This window comes from Mesocricetus auratus, unplaced genomic scaffold, assembly GCF_017639785.1.
Source record: "Mesocricetus auratus isolate SY011 unplaced genomic scaffold, BCM_Maur_2.0 Super-Scaffold_100025, whole genome shotgun sequence".
Lineage (NCBI taxonomy): Eukaryota > Metazoa > Chordata > Mammalia > Rodentia > Cricetidae > Mesocricetus > Mesocricetus auratus.
Window position 1 is genome coordinate 510,709 of NW_024429206.1, and position 10,569 is coordinate 521,277.

The 10,569-nt window shown below is 47.9% G+C and overlaps 1 protein-coding gene across 2 annotated transcripts; it reads right to left on the bottom strand.

Annotated features, from left to right (window-relative positions):
- Nucleotides 1-1,451: 1,451 nt before the first annotated feature.
- Nucleotides 1,452-8,764, bottom strand: LOC106022434 (CD209 antigen-like protein C). Of its 2 annotated transcripts, XM_040731538.1 has the most exons (7): nt 8,620-8,764; nt 8,433-8,519; nt 7,362-7,451; nt 6,635-6,721; nt 5,915-6,066; nt 5,040-5,149; nt 1,452-2,778 (listed from the first exon to the last, which is right to left on the bottom strand). In XM_040731538.1, exons 1-7 carry the CDS (start codon nt 8,663-8,665, stop codon nt 2,628-2,630), a joined length of 723 nt encoding a protein of 240 aa, XP_040587472.1. In that variant the 5' UTR covers nt 8,666-8,764; the 3' UTR covers nt 1,452-2,627. The 2 variants fall into 2 exon arrangements, with proteins under 2 accessions (XP_040587472.1, XP_040587473.1); XM_040731539.1 differs by lacking the exon at nt 7,362-7,451.
- Nucleotides 8,765-10,569: the final 1,805 nt, after the last annotated feature.

Genomic DNA, 10,569 nt, shown 5'->3' on the forward strand with positions numbered 1-10,569 from the left:
AGTTCCTGCTATTCTTGGGAAGGCTGCTGGATTTAAAAAGCTTGGCTACGTCTTTAAGAGAACCCTTCCTTCTGATTGTATTAGGATGCTCATGTGGACCATGCATTCTGGGCTGTTTAGGCTAGTTTATCACTTCCTGGATAGAGGCTGAGAAGCTACAAATGGTTCTGACCTCAGGGTCAGTTTGGTGGGAAAACAGGAGGACCCTGAGTGTTCAGTTCTTTATGTTACAGAATTTTAACACCTTTAACAGGTGGGAATGAAACCCGAAGTGATTGATGTTATAAAGAATTTACCGGTAGATTTGGCTAGGAGACACTAAGTCACACAATGCAGAATTTAGCTAAGGGAGAGCTGCCTGGTGTCTGCAGAGGTCAGAAGAGAGCGTTGGCTACCCTGGAAAGGAAAGTCTAGTAGAAAATACTCTGTTAGGAAATTTCTAATGCCTAGTATGTTAATTTAAATGAAAAAGAAATGTCGAGGTGCCCTTGAGCCTACATACATTCTTAGGATTAATCCCAATAAACTCCTGGATCACTGGGCTAGACTTCAGCAGAATTGCTGTTGCCTTACCTGGGATGGATAAAAGTCAGAGAACACACTCCCAGGTCGACTGCCACTCTTAGTGTCACCGATAATAATATTGTTGATCGTGGGTCCAGTGTGTCACAGCATGCCCTCAAAGGTTAGAAGACAGTTATCGCACCCACCTCCACCCCAGAAACCATAGAGAGCTTCATTCATATTTCTAAAAAGTTACCAGCATTCTCCTTGAAATCGGGAAGAGGAATAAAGAGAAACTCACAGATGGGAGAAAGTGCTTACACGTCGTGAATTCTGTAGCGACCCATGTCCTCAGGCTGGGGACACTGCTTAGCTGGTAAAGTGCTTGCCATGTGAGCACGAGGAGCATGTGAAAAGCCAGGCATGGTAGTTTGTGGTGGTACATTGTTTATGATCTAATAAAGCTCGCCTGAAGATCAGAGTGCAAAGCTAGCCACAGCCATAGAGGCCAGGCAGTGGTGGTACACACCTTTAATCCCAGCAGCCACACTTGTTAGCCATCGAAGCTGGGCTGTGGTGGTGCCTGCCTTTAATCCCAGTACTAGACAGGTATATAAGACGGTCTCATTCGGGTATTCAGCATTCAGTCTTCAGCTTCTAGTCTCGTTGAGGACAGGATCGCCCCAGCCTTGGTAAAGGTTAAGAGCTAGTGGCTGGCCACTTTGCTTCTCTGATTTTCAGCTTTAACCCCAATATCTGTCTCTGGGTTTTTATTATTGGTGCTACAGTAGTTCATGCTTGTGATCCCAGACTTGGGAAGGCAGAGACAGGAGGATGGCTGTAGCACTCTGGCCAGCCTTATGAAGCTTACAAAGCCTATGTAACAAGTTCCACATTCAGTGAGAGATGCTAGGTCTTAATTGTGACAGACTACTCCAACAAAAACATTTTGGGGAGAAAGGGTTTATTTAGCCTACAATTCAACGTTAGTCCTTCATTGCTGGAACTTGACCGGAACAGAGAGTATGTCTGCCCCCCTCCACTCCCATACCAGTCAGAGTGTCCTTTCTTCCAAAAGCACCCTCATGGTTGTGCTCACAGGCCTGTCTCTTAGTTGACTGGAGATCTTTAGTTGGCAATCAAGCTTATTGGAATAGTATTTGTGAGTGAATAGGAAAAAGTTATGATGGACTCCATACTGCGGGCCTTAGGGATTCCATGCCAAGTAAAACAACTTAGCTGTAGAAAGAAAGCTGTGGCAGAACTTTGTTTGCAGGAGACAGGAAAGGGACTGGAGATGTCCTGGGGGTTGTGTGAGCTGTTCTTTAATAGGTACAATTTTAATTTTGTTCTGAGGAGGGATAAAAACTGGCCAATTGGGGGCAGGGACCGCCAGTGCCGAAGTTTCCAGGATGCCCTTGATGGAGGCCAGAAATGCCAGAAGGGAATTCTGGAACCTGGTTCCTTCTTGTCTCTTACCCTTATCTGGAAGCTATGAGGGCATGCTAACACTGAGAGGCACCTGATGTCTAGTGGGACTGACCAGCTCAGCCCCTACTTATGCCCCACTCCAGTTTCTGCCATAAGTCCTTTGAAAGACTCCCCTACCCCCACGCCTAGCAGCTCAATAGTACCCTACTTCTGGTGATCCCTCCTGCTATACAGTACCTCACCATCGCTGTCTCTTCAGTTCCAGTCTGTGAATCACTCCCCACCCCTATTTTTAAAGGCTTGGAATGCTGCTGTATGTTTCCAATGCAAGCTCGGAAAAGGCAGAGGCAGGAGGATTCCTAGAGTGTGCTGGCCAGCTAGCCTAGCCAAAGTGGCCAGTACCAACAAGGTAAAAATGGGAGACTCTGTCTCAAAAATACAAGATGGTCAGTGAAAACACCTGAGACTGACCATTGGTATGCATACACAAACACACACACACACACACACACACACACACACACACACACACACACACACACACACACACACACCCAGGGCAGGGCAAACGAGGAAACAGCTGCAATTAAGATCTTCATGTTCACAGAAGAAGGAACTGGCATACATTGTGGGTTAAGTTCAGTCACCCTGCAGGGTAATTTTGGCAACAGGTGTTCCAGACAGATGAGACATCATTTTTTGGTGCAGGACATAGCAGGCTTCTTGCAGATCCAGTATTTCTGAACTGTACACGGGACATCATTCCAGCCGTCATCTCTAAATTCTGCACAGTCTTCTTCCCCTTCATTGTTGGGCTCTCCTTTGTTCCAATATTTCATGAAACTGCAAAACCAATTGTAGTGGTTTGAATGAGAATGGCTCCCACAGGCTTGGTCTCCAGTAGGTGGAACTGCTGGGGAAGGATTAGGAGATGCGGCCTTGTTGGAGGACGGAGTGTCACTGAGGGTCGGCCTTGACTTTTAAAAGCCCACAGCATTCCTACTTATCTCTCTCTGTCTTGTGCTTGTGGACTGAGATGTGGACTCTTAGTTACTTCTCTAGCACCTTGCCTGCTTCCCTGGTGCCATGCTTCCTGACATGACGGTCATGGTCTCTAAACCCATGGACCCCAATTAAATGATTTTTTTCGTAAATCTACTTGGCCAACACTCATCAAAGTATGAGAATTAGTCTCACCTCCCCTTTATCAACCATGTTTCTCCCTCCACTTTTCTCTCCTCTGTGTGTGTGTGTGTGTGTGTGTGTGTGTGTGTGTGTGCAGAAACATGTACACATTTATGGTTGTACATGGGTCTACCCGAGATATCTTTAGTTGCTCTCCACCTTGAGTTTTGAGGCAGGGTCTCTCGCTGGCCTAGAATTCACTAATTCAGCTAGACTGTTTAGTGAGCATCAGGGATCCACTGTTTCTGCCTTTCCAGTGCTTAAATGACAAGCATGTGCCAAAATACTTGTTTTTTTAATGTGGGTTCAGGGGATGGAATTCAGGTCGTCATACTTGCTCCATGTGATGGCTAGCTTTTGTTGTCAACTTGACACAACTTAGAGTCATCTGCAAAGACAGCCTCAGGGATTGTCTATCTTGGGTTGGCCTGTGGGGGTATCCGTGGAGGATTTTCTTAATTATGTTAAGAGGTGTGGGAAGACCAAGTCCACTGTGGGCAGCACACTACCTAGGTAGGGGGCCCTGAACTGTGTAAGAGTGGAAACCCAAGCCGGTGAGTGAGCATGTATGTGTTCATTTCTTTTCTCCTCTTGACTGTGTGTGTAATGTTACTAGCTGCCTCAACTTCTCCACAATGACAGAATTGGAACCTGAAATTATAAAAGATGAACTAAGCCATTTTTCTCCTCTAACTTGTTTTTAGGTCAGTGTATTTTATTAGAGCAACAGAAATAAAACTAGAACACATGACAAGCAATTTATCAACTCATCTATTACCTGGCCCCTCATCCATGTTTCTATCAGTGAAATGGGTTCTTTTCACATCTGCCCTGCATGCATTGCAGCAGATGTGACCAGTTCTGGGCTCAAAGAGATACCGTTGGCCTTGACCCATGAACCTTGTGATCTCCCATGATCAAAGGGGATCATGGTACTGAAGGTTTCTTCTTCAAATATAACCAACCAACTCATATTCCACAGACTTAACCATCTCCATTCCCAAGATTTTGTGCTTTTGGCTCCTATATACCTATCCAGGGTCAAAGACCATAGTTCTGGGAACGGCATCTACATTCCAGAACCAGTGGACACTCCACACTGGCCAGTCCTAAGCCTGGTTTACAGCACCAAAATAAGAGCTCTTGCCTTCCCTGCAACCTCTCCCCACACATGTGCACGTGTGCCTGCCCCACACGTGTGCACACACAATGGAGAGAGTAGTCAGGGGTTGGCTTTGCTTTGCTTGTTGGTTTTTAACCAGCATCCATAGCTCCCTCTGCTTCCTGGTTATGGATGGCATGGAACCAGTTCTCCCAAGCTCCTGCCAGCATGCCTTCACCATTATGGTGGACTGTACCCTCAAACTGTGAGGCAAATCAATCATTCTCAACATTGATCTTTGTCAGGCATTTAGTTACAACAGTGAGAACACACTATCCCATAGATTTTCCATTAGTATACTTCATTTAAGTGACTCGTGCAGGCTACAAACCCCATCTCCATATCTGCTGGTAGATTTCCAGGAACCTGGAGTCTTATGAGCACATGGTTATGAAGACAGCCTAGGGTATGGAGACATCCAAAGGAGAACTCTAGGCACCATTTGCTGATGCCACTGTGGTTTGAGTGTTTGAACAACCCGGTCCCCAGCTGTCACTCTCTGAGAAGGTTGTGGGACCCTTAGGCACTGGGAGAAGCAGGTCACTGGCATGGGACTCACACGCTTACTTTCAGCTTCCTGACTGCCACTGCCCTGTGACCAGCCACCTCCAGCTCCTGCTGCAATGCCATCCCCACCACGATGCAGCAATCCCCTGGATGTGTGCACCAGGTAAACCCTTTCTCTCTTTATCACAGCAACAGAAGTAAGTAACAAACCATGTGAAGCTATGGGTTGTCTCTCTCCTCCCAGATTTACCTGAAGAGCAGATGTGAGCCATCCACCCAGTGCCACACGCCCTCACGCTTCAGGTCCGACAGCCCCATCCAGGCATAGCCTTTCTCTTTAGAAGTCCGCTGCAGGAAGCTCTGGAGGGGCAGAGGAGCAGTGAGGGAGAGGCCGCACACCTTGTATCACACCTGCTGTTCTCCTGCCCCAGCTCTTAGCAGGAGGTTCTGCTTGCAGTCTGGTACTCGTCTCCCCAGGGTGCCACAAGGTCTCATGGCTCCCACACCTGCATCCTGTTTTCTCTGAATGGCCTCTCATGACACATGCTAAACTGCCTGTCTACCTGCCTTACGAGGAGTTCTGAGCATGCTCAGATGGATTAACTCACCACCGGGTATAAGTGCTAAAGCCAGATTGTACCAGTTCTTCATTTCTGGTCATGCACACGACCTCTTCTGAGCTGTGCATTGAGGGATGTCCCATTGGTAGCTTGGATTCAGTCAGGATGGCAGCATTTACAACAGGGGGACTGGCAAATGGTAGACACTAGACTTTCTTTAAAAGTCCAGTAAAGGAAGTTATTCAGTGCTTCCCAGTGTACCAAAAGAAACAACCTACATTTGTGTTGCCTAAAGCACCCACTGATATTTAGATGCTGTATCATGGTGGTGGTGGTGGTGATGGTAGTGGTGATAGTGGTTGGTGTGTGTGTGTGTGTGTGTGTGTGTGTGTGTGTGTGTGTGTGTGTGTGTGGTGCTTGGTACCTTTTTATTTCTACTCTTCTTCCTTTCCCCAGGGGAGCAAGCACTACTCATTCATAATCTAAACTAGCAAACTATGTCTCCTCAGATTCCTGTGGTCAGACACGTGTACCACACAAACAGTTTGGATCTCACCACATGTACCTGCTCATCGTCACTTTTGATGACAACTAGTTGGGCTCCCACTTCCTTGCAGGCAGTGACAGACTCGTGCCAGTTCTGTTGGAACGTGGAGAAGAAGTAACAGCTTCCTTGGAAGAATGTCCAGTCCCAGGGGCAAGGGCGGCACAGGCGGTCTGTTGGGGGAGGTTGGTTAGGTGGGCATGCACTTGGCTGCCCGTGTTCCTGTGTCTGTCCAGCCTTCAAGTCCAGCAGGATCTCTGAGACACAGCTGGGAAGTCATTCCTCTCTAGTCCCTGAGAGTATAGTTCACCCCAAGACAACCTGGAAGTCCTGGCATCTCTTCAAGCCTGGGAGAAGAGTGAACTTAGAGTTCAGACGGGCTAAGTGAGTTTCAACCAAGTGCATAACTCATTGGGCCTAATTTCCACTAACCATTCAGTGAATAAACTAATTTATGTGAGTATGCCTATGCCATGGCATGTACGTGGAGGTCAGATGACAAACTGAGGGAGCAGGTTCTCTCCTTCCACTTTGGGACTCCCAGGAACTAAACTTAGGACATTAGACTTGATGACAAGTGGTTTTAACTGCTGAGTCATACACCCCTCCTCATTGCCTCATTTACATAAAGTTGTCAGACCAATGGGAAGTGGAAGCTCAGAGATGGGTGGTGGCTGAAGCCAAACCATGTAACATGGAGACCCTTTGAGTTCCTGGGACCTCCTGCCTCCAGTCACTCACTTATTTGAGGCTTCAGTTGACTCATCTCCTGGTATACTTTCTCCTTCTTTGCCTGTTCTTGTCCCCAGGAGCTGGCAATAATGGAGACTGTGACGAGAAAAAGGATCTGCAATTATTAAACACTTATTAGACGTCATGGCCTGCACTCATCCCCCAGGGACTTTTCTTTTTAAAACAAAGTATCTTGCTTAATACCTCTTTTTAAAAATTGCAAGTGGGTGTGCATGTGCATGCATCTTGTGACTGTGGACATGCTGGCATACACCTGAGGAGTCAGGATAGACAACTCTAGGTGTCTGTCCTCACTGCCCACCTTGTTTGGTCTCTTATCTACCACTGTGTATACCGGGTTTGCTGGCCTGCAAGCTTCCAGGGTTCTCCTGTCTCTGCTGCCCATCTCACCATAGCTAGGGTTACAGAAACATTCCTACCATGTCCTGCTTCACATGTGTTCTGGGATCAAAACTCAGGTCCTCGTGTTTCTTTGACAAGTGCTTTATATGGTAAGCCATCTATCTAGCTGCTGGTCTTGAGGATGAAGAAATCTGATATTTAGAGAAGACTGAATGGCCAGGATAAGTGGATCTGGGACCCTCATCTATGCCGGGGTGAGATGGACTCTGAGAAATTACTGGACGTTCCTAGCCTTTAGCCTATCTCTCCCATGGGCCTTCCACCCAACTGGAAGGCCTTATCAGGGAGCCCCCAGCCCTCAGACCTGCCTGACCTTTGACAAGGACAGTCAGAAGGAGAATAGCAGAAAGTGTGAGGCAGAGCAGCTGCAGAACGAAGGGGACGTGACCATGGCACAGGTGCTCTGCAGGAGAGAAAGTGGAAGCTTCATCACAACAGTGTCCCCGACACACTCAACCCACAGACGTCAGCATCCTCCTCCCGGAGACACAGCTTCCGTCTCCCTGGATCCACTGTGTTTGTGGTCCAGCCCTCACTTCCCTGGGATCCAAGACTCTTTTCTGACTCAACCATTCCATAATAATCCAGTCTTCATTTTTCTTCTTCCTAGGACTCAAGATTCCAAAACCCGTGTCATCTCTCTAGAATCCCAGAACTCCTCTCCACCATCTCTAAGGAACGTCCCAGTATGCCCTTCTTCAGGACCAGGAGTTCAGCCCTCAGACTTGACTACTCTAGGTTTTCAGCCATCATCACCCCCAGGACCCAGGAGTCCAGAGACTTGTATTCTATCTTTCCAGGACCCAGGAGGACAGACTTTTCCAGAGTATAGTTCAATTCCTCCAGACCCAACCACTTCAGGATGTAAGAGCCCAGATTTCCATCCTTGAACATTCCAGGGCCCATTTGAGCCTCTGTCTCCCTTGGACCCAGGAGTTCAGTCTCAAGATGGCCACCTAAGGGCCCAGGACTCTAAGAACTCAGCTTTCACTTGTAGAATACATAATCTCTGCTTAGGAGAACCAAGGAGTCTAGTTCTAGCCTCTACGTCTACAGGACCCGGGAGTCCAGCCCTTAGGGCCCGCATCCTCAGCAGCCAGGACCCAGTTGTCAGCTCCTGTCTCTATGGGATGGAGAGGTCTAGTTTCAGCCTCCATCTCCATAGTGCCCCCAGTGCTCCCCTCCCTAAGACTTGAGTGCAGTCCTCAACCTCCACCCTGCAGGACCCGGGAGTCCAGTCCTCAGCCTCTACCTCCACAGTACCTGGAAGTTCAGTCTGCATCCTCCTCCTCCCTCAGCCTGTGAGATCCAGGCATTCATCCCCATCCCCACCCCCGGGGACACAGGCAGCTGAGGAAGCCTGTCTTTCCCCCACCCCTTTTACCTGTAGCCCTTTTGAGGACGTAGGGTGGTTGGAATCTGAAGCCTTTCATGGAGTATCTGGTGCCGCTGGTTATCAGCTGTTCCTCATCTGAGTGGACAGAGCATCAGTCACATCCTTGGCAAAATGAGACTCAAGGTGGCCCCACAAAACCCATCTGTAAGTCCCCAGAATCCAGACCCAGTCTTACCCTGGGGACCCAGCTTCTGCGCCCTCCCTTCCTCGGACTCATCCATGTTTCTCTACTGTCCTTCTGTGCCGGAGACTGCTGGGGACAGTGGCATCTATTTACCACCCACTGCTGTTCACTCCTTGCATCTATTCTGAGTCAGGAAGTGAAACAAGGAACTGTGAGACAGGAAGATGCTGGAGGGACGAGCCCCTGACACACCATTCCATATAACTACCATTCCTGGAATGGAAGGAAAAGCAGCTGCTCTAGCGTTCCCAGAAACATGGCCCTCTCTGATCCGACGACTTGCTGTCTTGACGTAAAGATGTCATCACTTCCAATCCGTTTCTGCTGACTCGGGAGAGGGGCTTTGTAATGCTTAGCTTTAACTGTCAACTTAGCCTAGAACCCCCTGACACAGAGTCCCGGCGAAGGGTTGTGTACACTGGGTTAAGTTAACTGACATGGGAGACCCAGCCTGAGCCAACCCCTAGACAGGGGGTTAAGCACTGTGTAAGTGTGGAAGATGCAGCCAAGTGTGAATTCACTTCTTTCTGCTCTTGACTGTGAACGTGACCAGTTGTCTTAAGCTTTCGCTGCTGTGACTTCCCTACATTGATGGGCTAAAGCCTGGAACTGTGGACAGAAATACACATACTTTCCCCAAGCTGCTTTTTTTTTCTTCAGAGCATTTTATCCCAGCAACAGAAATGAAACTAGGATGGGCTTCAATCATAGTTGATACACAGTGTAGCCAGGCACTTTTCTAAATGATTTATGTGCTCATCCATTCAACCACCCAGCCTGTAGTAGCCGCTGCGATTGCAATTTAACAATTAGGTCTCTTTGAAGCACAGAATGGTCATGTAGCAGGCCCAAGGTCACACAGTTCTTAATTAGTGGAGCTGGAAACGGAGCCTAAACAGTGTCTCCTACAGGTCACACTGTGGTCCAAAAACAGTCACAGAGGTTCAGGAGGAAACAAAATGGTTCTTAACAGCTTGGTGCAGAATTGTTCCACGCTGGTCAAGTGGTCAGCACTAGATGAATAGAAAAGAGTAGCTTTTTTCCAGAGGAAAGACTGTGACACAATAAAAAGATTTTTGGGGGGGTACAAGGGGCTGGTGGGGGTGAGCAAATGTGAAGGGGTCAACCTGGGCTGCCATTTCTCCAGTGCTTCCATCTTGCTTAATATCATCACAATCATCATTAGTGGGTGTGTGTGTGGTGTGTATAGTGAATGGTGTATGTGTGTGTGGTGTGTATAGTGAGTGGTGAGTGTGTGAGTGTGTGTTTGTGTGTGGCCTGTATAGCGAGTGGTGTGTGTGTGTGTGTGTGTGTGTGTGTGTGTGTGTGACTGCTAGTTTTGAGAAAGGGCTTCTTGCTGGCTAGGGTTCACCACGTGTCACCATGCCTGGCTTTCTTACACGGGTTTATGGGATTAAAGCTGAACCAATGGAAACATTGAGACATAGAGAAACTATACTAAGGGGCTACTGAGAACACATGCACACTCCAGAGCTTGCATACACATTCATGCACACCCCACGCCCTTACACACACACACACACACACACACACACACACACACACACACACATTACATCCCCCCTCCACCCCCTTATGCATACTCATAAAGAATACGTACTCAGGGGGGAGAGAAGAGACTGTGTGGATCAGAGACAGTCATTGCTTCTCTGTACCCTGATGAATTTGAAGCAAATCATCAGCTGCACGACTTCGGAGAGGGACGGGTGGCTCCGCAGTGCAACAGTAAACAGCAGAAGACAAGAGATCTGGTAAAGCCCCAATACATTGCATTTTAGATCTGTAAAATAAAATAAGCACTAAGGCTCCTATTACCAAGTGCTTAGACAGCTCCTCACGGAGATGCTGGCAATTCTAGATTGTGTCAGGTTGACAAAATTAACCACGTATTATGGTGGTTATGGCGATTATGCCTTCGCT